This window comes from Macrosteles quadrilineatus, unplaced genomic scaffold (assembly GCF_028750875.1).
Source record: "Macrosteles quadrilineatus isolate MER2022 unplaced genomic scaffold, UCM_ALF_1.0 Scaffold_1__1_contigs__length_201487025, whole genome shotgun sequence".
Classification (NCBI taxonomy): domain Eukaryota; kingdom Metazoa; phylum Arthropoda; class Insecta; order Hemiptera; family Cicadellidae; genus Macrosteles; species Macrosteles quadrilineatus.
Genome location: NW_026542594.1, coordinates 95621303 through 95645281, shown reverse-complemented (window position 1 = coordinate 95645281; position 23979 = coordinate 95621303). Strand labels below are relative to the sequence as shown.

General features: G+C 34.4%; 1 protein-coding gene across 2 annotated transcripts in view; it reads right to left on the bottom strand.

The window, feature by feature from the left end:
* Positions 1–654: 654 nt before the first annotated feature.
* LOC128990869 (mutS protein homolog 4-like) overlaps positions 655–23979 on the bottom strand; it is a 122247-nt gene continuing 98922 nt past the window's right edge. Inside the window, exons 12-17 of one of the 2 annotated variants that reach the window (XM_054413536.1) lie at positions 17023–17242; positions 16019–16120; positions 6505–6618; positions 5810–6018; positions 3932–4109; positions 655–2616 (exon numbers count right to left, since the gene is read on the bottom strand). In XM_054413536.1, coding sequence (XP_054269511.1) covers positions 1276–2616; positions 3932–4109; positions 5810–6018; positions 6505–6618; positions 16019–16120; positions 17023–17242 — 2164 coding nt within the window. In that variant the 3' untranslated portion in view covers positions 655–1275. The remainder of the gene's footprint in view (positions 2617–3931; positions 4110–5809; positions 6019–6504; positions 6619–16018; positions 16121–17022; positions 17243–23979) is intronic. The other variant, XM_054413617.1, reaches the window with a different exon arrangement.

Sequence of the window (23979 nt, the reverse complement as noted above, 5' to 3'; positions counted from 1 at the left end):
TTCCTCTCCCATTGCAAACGCAAAGCACGAGTATAACTACAATAAGCATTTTATACTTATAAGCCTACCCAGTACGAAGGACAGGTACTCTGCTAGTACATCATATAAAACTTTAAACAGTTAAAAATTCAAAATGCAATGACTTTTTTACTGTAAAAATCGGCTGCTGAGAAACAACATTTTATGGTAATAATAATCCAAATTTCAACATGGCGTCCATTTAAAAGTCACCAAAGAAAAAATCTAGCCACTAAATCAAAATTATTCACGGTGTCAATATCACACTTAAAGCAATTCAAAATTCAAATATAATGGCAGTTTAATTATTGTAAATATAGGTTAATAAATAAAATTAATCAAGTTTTGACAGTTTGTAATAATGATCCTTTAAAAAAGGCAACTATTTAAAAATTGCATTCCTTACAAAACTGCTTCCATTTCCAAAACACCTTAACTGATCAAAGGTATATGCTTTACCAATAATAAAAGCGTTTGGTTCAGATATTAGTCCTTCCTGAGCAAAACTACTGACTAAACCCCTTACAAATACTAATGAAGACACAAAAAGGCAAAGGCTACCAACACTGTGTACAACTTTACTTGGAAGCAGGTGAACAAACAAATTGACTAACTAATCATAAAAGTTATGTTCTTATTTAATTCTCAATTGTGTGTTGAGATCTAAATATAATATAAAGCAAACTCTTCAATTAAATTCATCAGAACAATTTAATGTCTCAAATTTGCAAACTGAAACATATGCGTAGGAGGTCCTATTCAACATCCACCTTCCTTGGTATTTCCTTCTCTGAGGTTTTTGGTTTAAGTACAGGTATTAGATAGTCAGTATTGTCACCGGTGCATGGTGATAAATTAGTCTAGTTAAAGGTTAAATCTAACAATTATTTTATATTGAAATAATATTAAGGACATTTTGAATTGAAACCTTAAAATAGTGTTCTGTTTTGTACCATCTGTCTACAATTATTATTGTATTTTCCCTTATTTATCACCCTATCGTAACAAAGGACTTTAATATTAAAATAGTTACATTAATTTACACGAATAATTAACACTATTAACAGTTAGAATTATATGCATGGGGTTATAAGTTAACATCCTTAAAAAATATCTCTAAATTTGAAACTAAAATCTTAACTCAATTTTAATACTCACTAATACTGTAGTTGTATAATGAATTGAAACATTTTGAGTGAATTACTCTAAAACTACGACTGATACTAACCACACGAGCAAATTTTATCTTAACTATTCCTATTCTTCTAGTTTTCTATCCTCACATTGGTCTGAATCGCTATCGATGAGGTTTCTTGGGACATCTTCAAAGCTTGGAAACAAGTTTAAAACCATTGGGGTGTTTGATCTTGATGAAAAAGGACTGTTATTAGGTGCTCTACCTGATAGTGGTTCAATATTGCTAGAGGTTTGAGAGAATGGAGTTGGTCTTGGTGAAGGAACAAAATCTTCTGCCATAAAGTGGACTCTGTGTTCTAATGATTCAGTTAGACTTTCTTGAAGCCAGATGTTTCTCTCATGATTTGACTCACCTCCACTGTTTCTAAATTTACTGCTCTTGTCAAACACTGGAGGGAGATTTTTAGAATCATCATGACAATCAAAAGATCTCCTAGAAGAGAAAAGTGATGTTTGCTGGATTGTAGGACCAGGAGACCTGAAACCTGACTGAGTGTGATGCTCACAAGGACTCTTGAGGTTAATTATAGATTGTTCAGTAGTCGTAGGTGAATTTAGCAGGGTATGTGTAATGATTGGTGATTTTATCCTATAGTTTAATAAAGACACATCTTCATTATTGGTCTGTTGAATTTCTGATTCAAACTTGTGATGAAGACTTGTAAGAGGGGTTTCTACTGAGCCTGGAGTTTGATGTCCAAATTGCCAGCTATTGATTGGTGAGTTTTCTTCTCGATTATCATTTCTGATTGATTCCATGGATGATGCTTTAGATGAATTTCTAGAGTTTATTCTAACGTTTTCACCAGATTTTGAAGAATAACTAATACGTTGAGATTTAAGGTCTAAAGGCACTTTGAAAGCATGAAACATGTGTTCATTAGGATTCTTAGGGTTAGAGAATTGTGAACTTGGGCTTACGTTGGAAAGGGGAAATCTGTTTTCAGGTCGGGATTGAGATGAATTACGAACATTTGCACCTATATCCTGAATATTAGGGGACACATGAAGTGGCGAGTGTTCACTACCTGATCTAACCAATGCTGATGTCTTACAAGGGGTTGGTGATATTCCTTGTGTAACCTTACTTTGGTTTGACCTAACAGAAAGTGCATCATCTTGATCAGATTGATAAAGATTGGTAAGCAGTTCTGGTGATCTTGGGTCATCATGTACATGTTCATGGTTGATATTTGACCCAGTGCTACCTTCTGAAATCTCACTTACATCACTTGCATGTCTATCACCAACATCTAGACCATATCTTTTTCTTAGCTTCATCTGAATTTTTGATACATCTGCCAAAATAAATCTCTTATCTTCTAAGAGGTAGAGTAACTCTTTAATATATTCCTGATCTTCCTCAGCGTCAGTTTTCTTTTCATCGTGAACTGGTGTCTCCTATTCATCATAATGAAACCATTACATTCTGCAACTAAACTATGCAATATAAAAGGTACAACATTATTTTTGAGAAAAAAGTCACATGAGATTGTAAATGTCAGACCAGACCAGCAATGGATAAAGTAATAAAATGAGGGAGGAGGGCAGTTCAGAGAAGAACATTTTGAAGAGTTGAAAATATATAATATGTGATGTGTGTTTGAGTGAAACTGATAGTACAACTAATAAATAAAACTAGTGCACTTGTTGCTCGAATTTGAGCAATTGCAAAGTATTACAGGCGTTACTTCAAAACGAATAACAGTCATAATTTCCGATGACTTGAAAGAGTAAACTCAAAGATAATTTAATCAATCACTCAACTTCAGTTGTCCAAACTGAAACCGAACTCATTCTGAAAACGAACACTCTTGTGCGTATAATATGTTTACTATGAACAGCTGTAATTATTACAAAATATTCGTCTGTTTAAGTAAACAAAATCTTTTCATCATAAGACATACATTGGGATTTTGATGGCCTGTGGGGCAAAGCCCGAGGGCTTTTATTACAGAAATTGGTGAAAGGGGGCGTCTACACAAAAAATACTTCATTTTGACACATCGTTTGTAAAAATCTGTCCATTATTATCGGAGGAGTAGTGTTTCGTAGAAAACGCCTTCACGTGTTATATATAAGGATATCATTAAAATAAATAATTGATGTAAGTTTTGGAAATTATTTGTAGGTCCTGAGAATGTTTTGGTTGAAATTGGTGATTTTAACAATAACAAAGATCCTTAATCTCCAGTTCCAATATTATTTAAGAGTTACTATCTCCACGAAATTGACATTGAATGCCTGTAATATGGTTACAAATACTGAAAATACAAAATAACAAATCAATGTAATAATTAGTTACAAAGCAAAAGCTGGATCGTGAATGTTGACTTCAAAATGAAGTGGTACAGTACTGCAGTGCATACAGTATAGAGGTTGACTTGACAAGCACATGATGTGAAGATGAATGTTTGGAAGCAGAATTTAATATGTGGATTAAGTAAAATTTACATTCCATACTATAGGTCAAATTATATTTTTAAATTATCCAACCCATTTTAATTCTATCTAGTTTTGCATTCATTTGGGAATATTTTTATAACTATAATAGAGGATAGAAATTTCTGGTTAGAGGAAAAGCCAGAATAAAGTTACACAATTTTTATTAAAGTTGATTAAATGTTTAGGTGTTTTGTAACTACCTAAACATTTAAGAGATGTTTTGATGAATATAATACCTACAGAAGCAAATGTAAATACTAAAAACAGTTACCAGTTTATTCTTAGTCAGACTGTCATACAACTCCTGGGCCCTCCGCAACACTAAGGTAGGAAGAGCTGAGAGCTGAGCAAGCTTCAAGCCATACATCGCTACCTTGGTGACTCCTGGCATCAACTTGTGTGTGTATACCAATCTGCCGTGTGCTCCGTCCTCTGCTACCATCTGATGACTTATAAAGTCAAACATCATAATATGTAAGCAAATTGAACTATATGGAATCTAAAACATCTGTTGACCCTTCTTCCAAACAAGCTGCTGTTGACTTTCCTCAGCAATTACTCACAGGCCTGAAGATAGGTCCTCAGTAGCTTACGGTACATGTCACACACTATCATAAAGGTTTTGTATCACCAAGCTGAACAAAATGTGATCGCATCATAGACTAGGGATGCAATAGATTGTTATATACAGTCCAAGCAACAAGACTTATGTCATTGGTACCTATCATTTGTTCTATAGCCCCATTGACTGTGGTGGTTGTTAAGATTACCAATAGTAATCACGGGTTGGTTAAACATGGGGAGATCCCGCGGGAAAAAAGGCGAGAGTCACTTTTCTGTAATTTTTGAGGAGAGCACTTTTTGTGATTAATTTTGTCACAGTAAATTTGTCAATAGAGTAAAAGCTTTGAAATTTGGCATATCTTTGTTACTGCAGGGTAATAAAAAAACTAATTTATCAATTTTAACATTTAAAAGTGGTAAACTACATAAAAACTTGTGCAAAAATGGCGAGTCTCATAGGTTAAAAACCAGTCAATGCTTTCAGTGAGGCAGGTTGTTTGGAAAAATTTTTTCCTCAGGAAAAAAAATGCTTCAAGTTCATTAAATCTTTATATTTTGCATCTGGGACTAGAATCTTTTATTAAAAGAATTTGTTGGCTTTTGTATTCAGCAAACCGATTCCTAAATATTTATTGTTATAGGCATAGCCTATTGGGTATCAATTTAAAGCTCTTATCCTGTAGATGTGCCTTTAGTGGGTTTGGATTTCCCCTAAAAGCCCATTGCCCTATAGGCTTTTCAAAATTTCAGAGTTTGTACTGAATTCTGTTTTCCTCTGTTACAATCACCCACTGTAGTGTGATTTTTTACTTTACACTTTACACAACCACCATTAAAGCGCCGTCAATGAGTGGAAACCTTGTTTGTAAGCTATTGGCGACGATCATTAATAAATTTAAGATTCCCAGCCCTATACATCACTGATTCAAGGTCTTCTTACTGGTTATCAAAACTCAAGAACAATTTTATACACAAAGAATCTCTGGTTCCTGACTTGGATGATGACTAGTTATTTAATTTCACTTACGGTTACACTATATTATTGCACTTGCAATAATAATTAAATCCGTTATGTTAGAAAAACTTTTTTAATATCACTTGGTTGGGATTTGCTTTCAAAACGTGATTGGAAATGGTTGCGGTATTTGTAAACAACATTTGTAAACATATCAGTGACAGCTAGAAAAATAATCTTGATCAGAACAGATGTTCGTTATTTAATAGATGATTAGGTGATAAAAATTGGACCAAAACTTGACAAATATCGCACAAAACTGCATTTTTGAATGTCTGTATTTTATTTACAAAGTAGTGAGGCCATATTTTTTTTTAATTAAAGACACTCTCGCCAATCCAGTGAATACATTAAAATGACTTGGATCTTGATAGATACTCTCGTTTTCCTGGAGAAGATAGCGTAAAATGCCATCTTGAGTGTTACAGACACACAGAAAGACAGACATACAGACATACAGACAGAAATAGAGATAAGACTTGTTTCTGCTTCTTTAATGTATAAAACATAAAAATATTTGTAAAGAGTAGGTTTATAACAGAGCGAAGGATTACTATAGTTGTTACCTACTTGGATACATTTGGATATAGAGTCTGAAGCTTGCTGAGTGTGTGGTAATGTGTAGTGAAGAACACAAAGGCTTTAGACTGTAGAAGTTGTTCACACAACACCCATGCTACTGCTGTGCCCTCCTCACTATCAGTGCTGCGACACAGCTCGTCAATAACTATCAGACACTCTGACCTGGCAGATCTCAGGATGTACTGCATCTCTTTCATCTGACAAGTATTATGATGTGTTTAAAATTATTTGAGAAATTGCATTGAAATCAAATCACAAGTCCATATTCAAAATAACATAGATAACTTTATTTAACTGTTACAAGTGTAACAAGTTAAGTTATGAGGTGTAAAAATTTGCTTTGTTATCTAGTAATCCCTTACAATTTTATAAGACTAGTATATTATAGGGAGAACAGAATAAGTTGAGTCATGCAAATACCGAATTAGTACTGAACATTTAAGAGTGGTCATAGCACTTATTGAAGTCCATCCCAAACACAATAATGTTGTAAACAAATGTGTTGAACTTCATTATTTGTTTTTATTTGTATTAAAACAAAATTGGTTTATAACAATTTCACTACAACATTTCTTAAAATGCTGATTAATTAATTTTTTTACATTAATTGCTAAGCATGTTTCAAGGTTTAAAAAAAATATTGTAACAAAAGGACTATTTTGTGTCACTATTTGGGAAGTTACCTCCATAACAAAACTGGAAGCATTATATTCTATGCTGTCATCAAACCCCATACGGGAGAGTATTTGTTTGGTGATCCTAAACTTCGCTGACTCGGCAGGGACAAAACATCCAATCTGCAACAAATATGATTTATAATAATTGTATAGGGCCTATTAAAAAATCTGTGCATCATATAATAATAAAACACAGACCTACACTACATTGATAGCCAAGGTAGCTGAGTGGTAAGAGTGTTTGCTTTAAAAACTGAGGGTTTCTTGTTCGATCCTGCCAAGGCTCAGTAATTACTTGTCATTTGGCTATTAATTCAATTCTTTCCAACAACAAGTCATGTGTTCTATGGCCTAGTAAAAAAACAGTCTTAGTAACATTCCCTAACAATAATAATAGTATAACAGCCTTTAGAAAACTCAAATACAAACATAGGAAAAGTCTACATGACCGATTGTTGCTCTATTGTTTAAGTTAATAAGCCAGGAAAAAATAGTAAAAAAATATGAGATGTACGATTGTTAAAATTAATAAATATGCAGTAATATACATTATGTATCTACGGATTAATATTTATTTTTAAGAAGACAAATATAAAATCTATTGTCAAATAGTCAAAGGTAAATATACCTTAACATGCTATCCCCATGTTAAAGCTTTCGCCAGTTTTAGCGAATTTCCCTATAGGGAAGTAGCTATTCCCTAGTAGCACAAATATATATTAAATACATATGAATAAATATATTTAAAATCTATTTTATATATCTCAAGTGTGTATTAATGTCAATTTTATATAATATTTAAAATATATTAAATATATAAAAAATATGTTTTTGAATCTATTAAATATAAAAAAAATATGTTCCAATAATATATTTTAGTGAATAATATTTAAATAAAAAATGTATTTAATATCTCTTCCAAACATCCCATGGGGCCTAAACATAAAAACACAAAATAATAATGATTTAGTATGAAAAACACAATTATCAGTTGAGTAAATTGATTAAATAGTTCATAAAAACAAATTTTGAAAAAATTACTGGATACAATTTTTTCAGCTCAGGTGGGTCTCGAACCTGGGTCCTTCGACTTATGAGCCTCCTACCTTACCTCTGAGCTACTTGTGACTGTTGTTAGCATTGGTTTTCAAATGGTGAAAGAGTGGCCCTCAGTTGCAATGGTTGCAATACTTGAAATATTTTTGATACTACAGTATAATATGATTCTGTTAATCTGTTTTGGCATCAAGTAGTTGAGTTGAATAGTGCTGTAGTGGATAGTGAGTAGTCTCCACGAATACAAATACAGTAAAGTACAAAAATTAATTTAAATACTATGACAAATATTATGTAATTTATGGCATATGTAAATCAAATAATTATTTTTAGAACGTCATATACAACCCTAATTAGTTTCTTAAAAGGTCGCCAGTCACTAGCACCCTTTTCTAGCCAATCATTCGAGATTTCTATGACCACATTCATTGGCACATATTGCAATTAAAAAAAAATAAAACCCATCAACACTTTTTTTTTGTTTGACCCAAATGTAGCTGTCGAACATGTATACTGCCTCTTAACTATATGCTATTTTTTCTTTACGTGTATGATATAGTGACACCATTCAGAGTACGTATTAATATTAACTTAATTTTAACGCTTTCACAATAGCAATTACAAAAAATGCATGTATAAATTGATAGACACTATAAAAAACAAAAAGATGCAAATTATTTATTTGCTAATTATAAAAGATTATAGGCTATATATTCTACAAATATAATATTATTTTATTAATAAAAATATCTGACGTGTTTCAAAATATATTTATAAATAATTTAAATATATAATATAGTTTCAAAAATATTTTATATATATATTTAAAATATTCTCAACACATAATTTATTTAAATATTTAATAGGAAAAATATACATATAAAATATGTATATTATAGATTCTATACTTGTTTTATCAATATATATTATGAATCTATTTTATATATTCAAAACTTATATTTAATTTATATTTTGCATTGCTTTTTAGTAATATTTTAAATATATATTTGAATATATCAAACTATTATTAAAGATATATTTTATATATATTTTATTCGAGGTTCTATCAAATACAACTTTAAATATATAAAATATTTATAAAATACATATTTGTGCTACTAGGGTTACCGTAGGTGGCATGGTAAGACCTAGACCCGGGACCGATTTACTTTTTCATTTTGATGTCCCCAGAGGCCAAAAACACCATTCGTTCAAATTTTTATATATCTATATATATAATTCTGTAAGACCAAATTTTTACCAGAAAATTGTGGACGTCTGGTAAGTCGCAGAAAGGTGGGAGGGGGTCTTAAATTAAAGGTCTTGACCCCAGGGACTCGGGAAAAATAGCAGAATTCCCATAAAGTTACCAGAAAACGAGATATAACGTAAAGTGTTCTCCATAAGAATATCATTAGAAGCCATTTACTGCCGATTTTTGTTTACTTCAATACAGCTGATCGTGATTTATCATCAAGCCAGTACTCAATGTTAACATTTGGATTACTTAGTTGCCAGTCAATTCAGCAATGTACTATATAAAAAACAAGAAGGGATAACGTTAGCCTACCTATAATAATTAAGACTTTTTAGGTACGTTATAGAATGTTGAAATAAATTATTTTACTGTGAAACTTTTTAAATTTGTGTATTTTTTACTTTTAAAATGAAATAACCCATTGACTAAATAATTAACGATTCATGATTAGGCCTAAATGGTAAACTCCTGCTTTGTTTTTATTTAAAAACATATGTTCAAGATTTATTCTACACGTTCTTTGTAAATTTACTTACATTTGAAATCTGAGATTTATTGTAGTGTTTAATCAATATTTTGTATGAAGTGGAATAAACTCAATGGCCACTTTTAGAAGACAACCTGGGAATAAATATGAAATAGGTTCGTACAGGAAATTTATATTTGTTAATTAAGTAAGTACTATGACAAGTTCCAATGGGAGGAAAACAATATTGTTTGGAGATTTTTAAAAGGTACTGTCTGTCTGCTCTAAGCAAAAGAGGTTAAAATAATATAACCTAGCATGGATGGTACATAATAGCAAATGGAGCATCCACATATAACAGTAAAACCTAGAGGTAGTTCCCGTTGCTTTTCGTTTCTTAAACAAACCAAAAATATACATGTCATTGATGATGAAAAGTAATGACGTTATTGGTAATAAAACCCTAACCAGTCGCAAAAGGGTTAAGAATCAGCCGATGATTAGGCCTAATTTGATGGAATATGTAACGTCCGTTTAAGAGGAATACCACCACATAATCTTACACTAATTGTAGTTTTTTTATGATGACCAGAAAAAATCTAGGGTTAAGTTTGTCAATGGGATGTCTTTACGTTACACTAATGTTGTTAAACCTTAACAAAAGGAGTATAAACTTAGAAATATTGACTGAGTAGGGGATGCTAATTTAGCGGGGATGGCCAAGAACTAAGCTTACTTCAACACACCTTTATTTGGTTTTTTTTTATATTTGACGAAGACAATTTCCAAAATTCCAATCAGAGAAGTCTTTTTTTATTACCATCAACCACAAGACCAAAGCTAACTTAATAAACCAGTATTTATTCAAAAACAATTATATGTTCGCTGCTTTTAGCTGAGTTGAACCTATGTAGTGATTCAAATTATTTATTGAAAATAATATCAACAAAGGAAAACAACAAACTGTTTTTTGCACAAAAGATATGGTGTACAGGGATATCTATTCTGACACATAGATAATATATTTCTGAGTTTGTTTGGATATTAGAATAATTTGTTTTACATTATTGCGCTTTTTAGGGACTTATGTCCCTACAAGCCACTAGTGTATATATATATATATATATATATTAATTTAGGTGTTCACGTAATAGGGCTGCTGATATATTAAATATTTAAGTAAATAAGTACTACTGAGCACCCTGTATATTATATTTTATAAAAAGAAGTAGTGTCTATTGCAATCCAATAATGCTAAGGGGAGGGAGGTAAACAGGTCCGTGACGTAGGAAGTGATGAAGGAAGTAGTAAAGGCGAGTTGTTCGGAGTGTGGGAACAGTTTATGACAATTAGATTAAGGTTCTTTTTATAAAATATAATATACAGGGTGCTCAGTTGTACTTATTTACTTAAATATTTAATATATATATATATATATATATATACGTCCGTGAACTAGAGTAATTTTGGTCCGATTTTGATGAAATTTGGTTTAAAGGAGTAAAGCGGGATAAACTTGAATGAGTTCGCGAACCAGTATGATCGGACCATGGGAACGGGGCTTTACGGGGGGTTTTATGGAGTAAAAATTGGTTTTTCTCACTTTTGACCCTCAAAACACAAAATTTTCCAATTTCTCTTTAAACCTTTTTAAAGAGCTTAAAAAAACAAATAATTTAGTATATAAAAGTATTTTTGTTCGGTTATTAGTAACGGAGAAAATTAAAAAAATTGTTAATTTAAAATTCCTATGTTATTCTTATGGAGAATATTGTCAAATGTTGTTGTTTGCTTGTTTATGGATATATTTTGATCAAACTTGGCAAATTTATTTATTTTGTACTAAGCTATCAATATTTTACTCAAAAACACACTTTATTAGTTTCCTTGTAGCAGCAAACCTAGGTACTCGTTAAACCTAATGTTATTTATTAAAATATATTTAACTGAAAATCAATTCAGACGAATGGAAATTCGCTTAGTCGGCAGGTTTGCTGCGGCGGGGGTATTTTTTATCAAAATCATAGTAGTTGATGTGAGCCACCGATAGATTGTGCTGATCTAAACTACTGATTTACTGATTTATCTTAGTTACTGATTTATTTAGCTTAAAGTTATTTAAATTACTGAATTTTAGTATTCAAATTTGTTGCTTTTTATGTTGCAACCGGTTTCAACTCTGTGGAGGCATCTTCAGGTGTAGCCTACAAGGATAATGTTGTCACTTCATTTGAATCTGAATCTGAATCATCTTTAATCTGATGGCTAAAAATAATGTAACAGTTTCTTTCATATCTACCAATAAACTTAAATCATTATTGAAGGAACGTATGAGCATTATAAGACCAACTGTAATGATTGTCCAAAATACTACATCGGCCAAACCTCCCAATCTTTTAAGGCAGAGAACATTATTATTATTATTATTATTATTATTTTATGGCCAGCATTGGACCACTTAAGCCAACATAATGGTCAGGTTCTTTTTAAATTCTGTCTCTTCTTCTTGTCCGCCCAATACTTCTTCATTCTTTCCGACCGTTGTTTTCTTTCTTCTTCCGAAACCACTCTTCCTTGTCTCTGATTGTTTGCTCCTAGAGTATTGCAAGCACCTCTGACTTATTTTCCAAATCTTCTAATGATATTTTCAACCTTCTCATGTCCTCCTTAATCTCTGTAATCCACCTAAAGTCACTCTTGCTATTCCACAACTTGTCAATTATTTTCTTGCTTATTCTATTTTCCGGTGTCCTTAAAAGATGTCCAATGAATGAAATTCTTTTCTTTTTAATTATACTTGTCAATGGCTCTATTTCCTTATATACAGTTTTATTTGAGGCCAGTCTCCAAACTCCATCTTTTTTATATTTTTTGTTTATACACGTTCTGATGATTCTTCTTTCCATTTTCAGTATTTTTGAGCGAAGCTCTTATACGTCGACTCTTATGCATTTCGTAATACGCAAACTCCTCCTAGACAGCTGAATCAATCGTTTTCAAATTTTGCTTGGTGATAAAGACCATATCGGTGAGTGCCAATCTATATGGCGTTAAAAAAGTCTCTCAGGAATCCGCCCCACTGGGTCTCAAAGTTTCAATGTAATCCTTATGGAAGCAGTATTTGACACATAAAAAAGTCATATGATCAGCTGTTGACTTTTGAATGCAGTAGACAAAGAAATAGCTGATAGCATTATTCCACAGATATTAGAACAGAAACGGTATGGATCATAGATATAATCAAATGACGACACTAGCTTGAGATAGTCCTGAGCTTGAGGTCCGTGACGTAGGAAGTGGTGAAGGAAGTAGTAAAGGTGAGCAGTCTGGAGTGTGGATACTGTTTATGACGATTAGATTTAGGTATCTGCATTCCTAAAATTCTATGGGAAGGGAGGAAAACGAGTCCGCAACGTAGGGAGTGGTGAAGGAAGTAGTCAAGGCACGCTGTCCGGAGTGTGGGAACTGTTTATGACGATTTTAAGGTATTTGCAATCCTAAAATGCTATTGGAAGGGAAGGAAACAGGTCCGCGACGTAGAAAGTGGTGAAGGAAGTAGTAAAGTTGAGCTGTTCGGGGTATGGGATCTGTTTATGACCATTAGATTAAGGTATTTGCAATCCTATGATGCTATGGCAATGGAGGGAAACAGGTCCGTGACGTAGAAAGTGGTGAAGGAAGTAGTAAAGGCGAGCTGTCCGGAGTGTGGGAACTGTTTATGACGATTAGATTAAGTTATCTGCAATCCTAAAATGCTACGAAAAGGGAGGGAAACAGGTCCGTGACGTAGGAAGTGGTTAAGAAAGCAGTAAAGGCGAGCTGTCCGGAGTGTGGGAACTGTTTATGACGTTTAGATTAAGGTATCTGCAATCCTAAATTGCCATGGAAAGGGAGGTAAACAGGTCCGTGACGTAGGAAGTGATGAAGGAAGTAGTAAAGGCGAGTTGTTCGGAGTGTGGGAACAGTTTATGACAATTAGATTAAGGTATCTGCAATCCTAAAATGCTATGGAAAGGGAGGGAAACAGGTCCGTGACGTAGAAAGTGGTGAAGGAAGTAGTAAAGGCTGGCAGTGCAGAGTGGGGGAACCGTTTTGGGCAGTTAGATAAATGTATCTAATACTTAAATGCTATGAGAAGGGAAGGAAAAAGGTCTATGACGTAGGAACTGGCGAAGGAAGTAGTAAGGCTTGCAGTGCAGAGTGTGGGAACTGTCTTTGGCAATTACATTAATGTATCTGCAATCCTTAAAGGCTATGGGAAGAGAGGGAAACAGGTCCACGCTGTAGGGGGTGGTGAAGGAAGTAGTAAAGGTGAGCAGCGTTGAGTGTGGGAATGGATTAATTTATCTGCAATGCTAAAATGTTATGGGAAGAGACTGTAGACTGTAGGTTAAAATGATTACGAAGCACGAATCGATACATATTTCGATACATGCAATCGTTTACAATAGAAATTTACAACTGAGTTGACAACAGCTGATTTTTACTCCATAGAGGCTAAAAACTATTTAAAGAGTAAAAATGCTACTTTTACTGCTACATACGACTGATTTTACTGCAGTATTACAATAACAATATAATGTGAACCCTTGATGACTCCGCTCAATTTTGTGGATGCCTCTGGGAACGCCACCTAGTATCTATTGCTACAGTGTTGGTTGTTTTAAATATAGTTTCACTTGCCTATGTTATTTGTGGAAGTATAACTGCTTTGTAGTGTTTCAATTTTGTTGCTATTGATAGGCATTTTGTGTTGTATGTGTTTTTAGTAATATGTTGCATTCTGATTAATTTATTAATTATATTTTGCCATGATGGATTTCCTTTAAGATTGTAATGTTATAACTTCACCTAAGTATTTGAAATTTTCTACGAGTTTGATGCAATGTTCTCCAATTTTGATTTTGTTAGCCAATGGTGGTTTTGTTACCATTATTTCAGTTTTCTCAAAATAAATTTTTAGACCTATGCTCTGGGCTATTTCCTGGAGTGATTTTATTTGTTGCTTGGTTTCTTGGATTAGCTAGAAGAGCCAGATCGTCAGTAAAGCCTAAACAGTTTAACTTTATGTCATTTTTTGTTCCAACAGTAATATTTTTTGGGTTTGTTTTAAGCCATTCCCTCACAATGTATTCAAGTGCACAGTTAAAAAGAAGTGGTGAAAGACAGAGAACATAATATACCAAGAAAAACAAAATCCCCTCAGTCTTCAAATTTTGCCGATCACCTAGTTACAAATAGTGATAATTTTACAAGTATAGACAAATTTCACTTTTTTTTGCAAGATCGTTTTTTATAGAAATGAAATACATTAGAAGAATTTGAGATTTACAGAACTGTAAGATCTGACAAAGAGAACGTGCTGAAGGACTAATCATGATACTGGTGGAGAGGGAAGGTAGAAGGGAATGCGACTATCGATGATAAGAGATAAGAAGGGCAACGTCATTGACCTGCAGGGGTGGCCGAAAAGTCCCTTTACAAGGTAAATTCAATTGGTGTTGATTAAAACCATAGAAATCTATTTTAGTCAGACATTTATTGTGGACTACACCAATATATTTGCGAATATTTGCTTATCAGTCGTGTTTAAAACAGTGTAATATGTCCTGTAATATTGTGTAAAAGGGACTTTTCTGCCACCCTGTACACACCACCACTCAGAAAGTTGCTCACTGTCTCAGAAAGTTTTTTAAAGTTAAACGTTAGTGTCCCTTTGTTCAATATCCGAGTTAAGTGTTTTTCCGTTAGTAAAAACGATGATGACCTTCAAATGAAGTGTCAACTTTATCCTTGTACGCCTGAAGATGACTCCACAGAGTTGAAACCGGTTGCAACATAAGAATTGAATTTTAAGTATTATACAGTAATCCGGAGGCTAACATCCATCAATATGATTTATTTTGAATACACACACTTTTTTACCAAGTCAAACTGATGGAACGACTTATTGTGAGCTATAGCAGCTGTTATGACACAGCAACTATGCCAGCAACAAAATAGTATAAAATAGAATTTTAAGCATTTAGGGCATTCCAGGACTTGATCACACAACTATGTTCTTTTTTAGTAAAAAATTTATGACAGCTATGGGTGGGATTTCTACTCAGTATCCCCTAAAAAAGCGTAGGCCCTCCCTAATATGCTAATACATTTTGACATAATTTATTTTTGTATTTATAAATAAACTTCAAATTGCTCAGCCAATGACTATTTTTAAACTTTGAAACCTCCAGGATACAACTTGTAGATGAAACCCAAAATTGAATGCGGCTAAAATAAATGAATTTGAATTACCAGTGCTTGGATTAATATCAAATATCTAATATGATACTGATATAAAATTAATTTAACTTATTTATTCATCCAAGTGACCTTATTGTCCATTCAAATAGATTTGATTGGTTGGTATTTAATTTTGACATGTATATTTATGCTTTTCTATTTCTTTTAACAAATACTAAAAAATTTTAACAAACATTTACAAATCTAAGATCAAACCAAGAAACCAATAAACTTTAGATTTGAAGGTGTGCACTAAAACCAATCAGCTATCAATTTATCAAAGTTGTGTTTGATTTGTATTATAATTACATCATTCTTCTTACGTTTTTAGTTTTTGTATTCTAGCTTAACTATTTTGATAAAAATAATGAACAGTAATAGACTTTTATTTTTATTACAAGAGCAATGAGTAGTTGGGATACATAATATTTATAGGGCACAAATTAATGTCTAACCTGGGCCATGACTTGCAACAGTGCCACTTGCTTGATGTAGATGCTTTTACCTCCCATGTTGGGGCCTGTGATGATGTGGAAGTTCTTCTCTGAGCTGGCAAACTGTACAAATTTGGGTGGAAACGGTTTTGTTAAAAAATAATTTCAATTTTCATCTAGGATTGTCCTCTAGAATGGCAGAATCAACAAATAAAGGTTTATAATAGAGTTGTTTTATTATATAAACCTTTATTTGTTGATTCTGACGATCCAGATGCCAATCCACTGAGTTACTGTTGGAACGATCTATTATTATATGTAATCGTGTAATGTAATTTTATGAGATCGTTCCAACTGTAACAAAGTTATAACTTAATTCTTTGTTAATTATTTAAAATTCATGGTGTCATTCGGTTAATTTGAAACCGTTTCCATTGATTGGGAAATTACCTAGAAAGGGTTATTTTTAGGCAGCATAAATAATAAAGGTTTTTTTAGGTTGATTCACAACAAATTTAATATGATATGTTTCTTAAATTACTTAAAACTATTTTTGTTAAATAGCTCAATGATTTGGTTTATATCTAACTTAGAAAACAAGATTAATGCATGTAGATCATTTGAATTGGTAATCAATTTTTGTAAGTTTCTTTTAAATAAGCATTCGCAAACTTTGAAGTCAAAATAATTTCAAGTGAAATATGGATCCTATAATTGACTATACTTTATTTGAAATAAGATTAACTGTTATAGATAGAATGCTTTTGTGTTAACCAATAAACAATTACATAACTCTTAGTAGATAAAAATAACGATTTATCTACTGAGAGATTTATCTATTGATTGATGACATAAATCCATACCCAGATAAGTGTTATGATGCTTTGTAAGTGTAACATGAAATTCCATAAGAAAATTGTTTCAATCAATCCTAACCTTACACTAAATGTCAGGATTGTAATAATTTTGTAACTGACATTATTATTCAACACCTTAAAGCAACAACATTGATATAAAATACACACCACATTGTTAGCAACAGGAGTTGATGCACTAATCGCATCCAATATCGGATGTCTAGAACTTTTCACATCCATTTCATTTCCAAAGTTGGGAGGAGCAAAATGATCAGCTGAACTGACTTGAGAGAACGAGATGAGTAGATCAAGCTCAGAAATTATCTCACATAAATGGTACAAACAGCTTATATGCATCCGCAGCTTTCGTAGTAGTTCTTGCATGATTCTGCAACATTTTAACAGTTAATAATACAATGTTTTTTTTTTATCTTAAGGAACAGAATATTTAGTTTGGATATTTATATAAATTCTAGTTTATTGGCGATTGTAGCTTAGGACCAGAATGAAATTTTAATAGAATAAATAAAATAAATAAATAAATAAAATAAATAAAATAAAAGAAAAAAATATTTTAAAATGTTTGCTAAATCTAAGATTTTAAATGTGGTTCTTGGTTTTTACATGATGAAACAGATTAACTCTAGGATATATTTTACATATATATACATTGTGGGTGAATCCATCAAAGTTCAGATAATTTAAATTAAAAGGAATATATATATATATATATATATATATATATATATATCTAATATATAAAATTCTCGTGTCACAGTGTTTGTCTGCAAACTCCTCCGGAACGACTTCACCGATCGTTATGAAATTTGGTGTGTAAATTCTGTAGGTATGCGAATCGGACGTAAACTATTTCCCGTTTCGAAATTCTTAAAAGGGCTCTGCCCCAGTGGCTCTGGAGTTTCCCATGTTAACCTTATGAGAAATGGAATTAATGAATCTTAACAGCTGTTTCAATTAAACAAGTTGGTTCTGTTCTATGATGTTCAATAGCATTAAAGTTACAAGGATTACCAACAGGGTGCAGCACTATTATTTCTTTTACATTTATGACAACAGCTAATTTGCAACCAAAAGGTGAGTGAGCGTAGCGGACGAACTTCAACCTGGAGACGAGTGAGCGTAGCGAACGAGCTAACCTGAAGGGAAGTGAGCGCAGCGAACGAGCTCCAACCTAAAGGTGAGTGAGCGTAGCGAACGAACTTCAACCTGGGGGCGAGTGAGCGTAGCGAACGAGCTAACCTGAAGGCAAGTGAGCGCAGCGAACGAGCTCCAACCTAAAGGTGAGTGAGCGTAGCGAACGAGCTCCAACCCAAAGGTGAGTGAGCGTAGCGAACGAACTTCAACCAGGACGTGATTGAGCGATGCGAACGAGATCATCTTGAAAATTAAACGTAACGGTACTTTCTTTCCATCGGTCTGTCTTAGGGGAAACCTATAACTTAGGCGATACGAAGTTCGCCGGGTCAGCTAGTATATATATATATATATACATTACTGTATTAAACACATGAAAATTAGAATGTATCATGATAGAATAATTTAGGTAAAAGATTTTATTAGTATAAACCAACTAGAAGTAAACAATAACAATTAACACATGATAATATAAATCTAGAATTACAACTGTTAGTAGAGCTAACTGTTGTATCCGCTAGTGGGTGGGGTGTCCAGAATAAATACTCGGGCGTGATGTTATTTGGGTTCATTTATTAAGCGGATAAGCAAATAAATACAAATTATAATATCTTAATAAAACATGACTACGCTAATATCACAGAGAAATCCCCATTATTAAAAGGGTATAATTTAGAGGGAGGGCTACCTACTACTGAACCAAGGGTCGGGCAATGTAAATCTCCTATTAGCCTATCACCACATACCTGCTAATATCAGCGGGAGAATCATGACCAGCTAGTTGTTGGCTGGGCCGCGCCTAGGCTGACTCTGACTGTAAGTTGGTGGTTCACAAGGACCGACCATATCTAACCTCAAGGTGGTGGGGGTTGTGACGCAAATGCTGGTTTCCAGAATTACCTCAAACCACATTTGGTACTGGATATAATGTTGCAAAATCTCAAAGTTAAAAACTACTTTTGGCTGAGCTCCCTGCTCCAAATATAAACGGAATCAAACTGTAAACTAATAAATTAACCCATGTGAATACACAACATTCGCCCCTTCTTTCTAAAAGTGAGACCACACTCAGGTGGTCTAACTTTTACCAAAAATAAAAAATTTTGAAAGAACTATGTGTTTTGTTTATGTTAAATGATCCTTGGCCCTTACAATTATAGGAGATACTCTAAGGGGAATTCTCTGCTTGTCTAAGCATTAAAGCTACACCATAGCAATGTCAAAACAAATATCTAAAATATTCTATGGTTAAAGTATATTCATATTTGATACGAAATTACAACAACAAAGTCACAACAGAGATACAGGCTTATCATTGACCGGCTTCCCGCAGTGATTACGCCTGCGGTGGCACACGCCGCCTCAGTGAAACAGTTGGACATCTACAACTGTATGCACAGTGAAATGATGAATCATAATTTTGATTTAAATGTAAATTAACAAATCCAATATGATAAAAATAGAAATAATTAATACTTTGCCTGATCTCATAAGCGACTATCTCTGCTAAATATTACCTAAATGTCCTAACATATACACAATAAACCACACGACAATGATAATTATGTTATTAAAATTGGCAAATGAATAAGCAAAATACAATACGAATACCAGTTAACACACTATAACACGCTAATAAACTTTTCCATCTACAAAATGCATCTCTTCTCTTCCCCGCTTAACATAGCGCATCCCTATCTGAACTACAATACACCCTGACTAATTAGCCAATACTCCATCTCTATTAAATCAAACTCCCAAAATAAACACAAAGAAATACAATACATCAATTTAAATCACAAAGTAAACGCAAGACTATAATTGATTAATTCAAACCACACAATCCATCAATGTAACCACAAATATTTTTATTTTATTTTATACTTTTACTATTTTTTTTTTTTTTAATTCTTTCTCTTTATATATATACATATACCTTATTCTTTTACACACACACACACCAAACAACTACCCTACTTATTACATCATATTATTATACCTTTGGTGAAACATTTTATATTTCCAAAATTAAACACCACTTTCTGCTTCTATACCCCGACAACCTTTATGCATATTTAAAATTGATTTTAACTATCTTTATGTCTCAAAACTCATACAGCAGCCGTCACTGGCTACGTTGACTATGTTCACACCATCAGACACAATCAGGAATGTTGTGGGCAACTAGTTATCTGAAATATTTGCCTCAAGGACAAGTAAATAAACAATCCTGGAGTTGGAGTTCTGTTATCTGTATTGGCGACAACAGCTGTTTGGCACAGACCACACTACTGGCCTTCAAAGATAACACTTCTGCATACCAGGTCTATTTAATGAATGACCAACAATGTCGAGGGGGTAAAGACCTCCACTCACCTCGCAGACTACAGCTGTCTCCGTAGTACTGTCACCATGTGTCAATGCTTACTTTTGCCCAATTGTGACAATCCCTTGACGTATCCACATTAATGTGTGACTAAACCAATTACCACGTGATTCCCGAATTGTGCTTAATGGCTGTTCACAAAATAAATAAACTACCAATTAACAACAAAGGGTATATCCACAGTTAATGGAACATCCTAACGTTATGCATTCACACTCCATAATCCATTCATACAGACATTTTGCCTATTTTAACACTTTTTTTTTCAAACACTATAAATACTTCATTACACATTTAACATTCCACAATTAATTCATAAACACCAAAATATCTAAGATAGCACCCTCAAACTTAAATTATAAATAATACAACCTTCGCTTAAACACTTAAGGAACATACAACCCGTTGCATTAATACTGCTTACAACCTGAGGTAGACAAGGAGGACAAATAACCCTGAGGACGGTATAACATGACTAAAGGGACCGCTTGAGCCTCAATTGGCAGGGTGCGGTTACCCAAAACGAACAGGCAATCTTTTAGGACCTGTCCGGTCACTGGGGTGGCTCTTAACGCCTCGAATGGCATGTGGCTATTACGTGACAATTTTGAATTTTGATTACAATGAATTTCAATAGATTCGGAAAGACACATGCTTAGAGACCCGCCGTCATCATCAATTGACAATTACTGCCAACATCAATACATTGCTCATATCACCGCAGCGTTACTTCATATTTATTAACTGGGATTCGGTAAATGCACATGCTATATGTACACTTAGCGAACCCGGTACGCGTACATACCACACGTATGTACCGCACCCGGGTCAATACTAACGCGTTTAGCACTGATCTTGGTGCTTACCATTTTGCTGCGGCTACAACATAATACATTACTTAAATTCTACAATACCATAATGCACGCAAAATAACACAAATATTGCCCTTCACTCACTACACTTGCACATTCACACGAATTCACCGATTTGGCGATACTTCTGGGGTTACAAATTGGTTTCTTCTTGAGCTGAGGTCTCCGCCAGGTGGACTTCTGCTGCTTGTGAACGGTCGAGGGTGGACATGAGATTGATTCCTGCGTGGCTGCTCCATCGGACCCCTGCACTTGGAATGATTGCTCTCCGGTACATGGTTGGAGTCGGGCTAGGCACCTCGCTGTCTACAGTTGATGATGGTGGTCCCGTCTGGGCTCCCTGACAGTGGCTGATCACCCAAAATAGCTGGACGACCCTTCCCAACGGCTTTCGACAGTAGCAGGTCAAACAAGCGATGACGCACAAAATGATTACTGTGCCAGCTCCCCAGGCTACCTTCCGCACCGTTTGCGCCGCTTTCAGGTCTCTTTGCTGTATCTGTATGTGCTCCAATACTGAAGTTAGGTGGGAATACGTTGACCCAAAAGTACTTGCAGATCTGACGACTTCTTCAATCGGCTTCAGCTCTGTAGTGTTACGTGTTTGGATGACGTACGACTGCACCAGCGCCTGCTCTTTGATGTCCAAGAGTGTCTCCAATTCTGGCAGAACTATGGATTCTCGAAAATTCTTGAATTTCATAAAACCAGTGCTATATGGAAGAAGCGATAGGTTGCTGTTGAAAATGTGACAATGAGACGAATTTTGTAATATTCCAGTCCCGTTGATTCTGATCGTTGTTTGTCTCACTTCATTTCTGCATTCAAAAGTCAATGTTATTGCTGTTGTTGTGCTGTACACCCACAGCCCTTGCGACGGCACCTGGTGAAACACAGTGTCCATTGGTCCATGATGCACCCTCCTCTGACAGACTCCTGGGATCGTCGTTCCTCGCTCGGCTAGCAGTTGAGCTTCACAGCTGGATTCTACACGTAGGTACACTGGGAATAGTGGTTGACACAGTGCCTGTTGTCCCTGGGTACAGCGCTGGAGTTGTTCCTCGCTCAGAGTGGCATACCGCTGTCGATCTGGTGTAATAGCTAGATATGGGGACAGACTATGGAAACTTACATATGCCCTTAATTTCTGATCATATACAGGGAGGTTAAAGACTCTAAACAACTCAAAGGATCTATCTGGGGACTTTAACGGAACAGTAAATATCACTCTAATCCCGTCCTTGTACGCTACAGCATAACCCTTACATAATTTATAATGAATGTGTATGCTCCCCAGGTCAGGTTTTGTTATCAACGCCAAGCCATCCGGTAGCTTCTTACTTACTTCCGCCAACAATTCCGCCAATTTAAATGGAGATATTAATGCTGCTGATATAAACCCTTGTGCCAAATCATCGATTGCTTTTTGGATTTGAAGTAACTCAGTGCGCAAATTTTGAGTCGTAAACTCAATACTTCTGACTAGTGAATACAACCCATTTTGTAAATTTACAGTATAATTTAATTGTGAGACTTGCAACTCCACTGATTGTGTACGCATTGTAAACTGACTAACTTTATTTTCAAAAAATCTTGCAAGCCCTATAATATCCGAATGTGTGACTTTCAACCCATCCTGTAATGTTTTTACATAAGTTACTTGTTCCTGACTAGCATGAACTATCTCCTCCTGAATGATTGCCAATTTCCCAATTTTATCATTTAAATTATGAAAATCTTCCAAGTCTAACGTTCCGAATACTTGACGCATACCTGTCCCTATAGAATCAAATATAGCCCTTTTTCCCCTTATATTGTCCCTATCATCCTCCCCATCTAACAAAAGTTGCAGTTGGTCCGTTATCGCCCGTAAATGCATTACTCCCTCCTTCATCCGCATTAATTCATCCTCGGGAATAGGCAACCCTATCTCGGAAACGTTGTCTGCAATACTATACACCGCATCTGCTAACGCCGACACTAGTTCATCATAATGTTTTACATCTAAGGTTGACGCGACCTTCCACGTGTCCCCTGTAACTATCAAATCTCTTTCCTTGATGAACATTACCCCTGCTGGCAGCAATTCACAATGCCTTGCTCCACATACTAACTTCCCTTCGAGACCAGGGTCTAGTGTGGCCACGCTGCAGAGCGTGCCTGCAAACAAACGAAACACCGCCTTAGTAATAGAAGTACCGCCATATCTTACGAATTGAAACAAATAGTGTTAGTGCAACACATTGTTAATTTTTTTTCCCATTCTTTCTTACATTTATACCATACGCATTTTACACATATACCGTTATCTGCATATATACAACAAAATCAATAATTATCAGAACAACGCCGCATACCTACAAACAATAACGTCTCGCGTTTCAGCCAGGAAGTGCATCCAAGTTTCATTTGTTAAAATACAAAATTAATTTCTTTCATTTAATTCAATGACATAAATTTACTCAAGGACTGGTTGCTGATTGATTTCTGGACTTGTGCCTAGTATTGTACGGATGAGTCGTTACTCTCGTATCTGGCGCGTCATCTTTATTTTTGGACGGTGCCCAGTCAACATTCCTCGGATCATCAATCATAGTTAAATTACCAGTATCCTCCACACGGCTTGAGCTTTCTGAGCCTAATGACTCAGTCACAGAACATGGACTACCCAAACCTCGGAAAGTACTTTGGTCCGAGCTACTACTGGTGTTT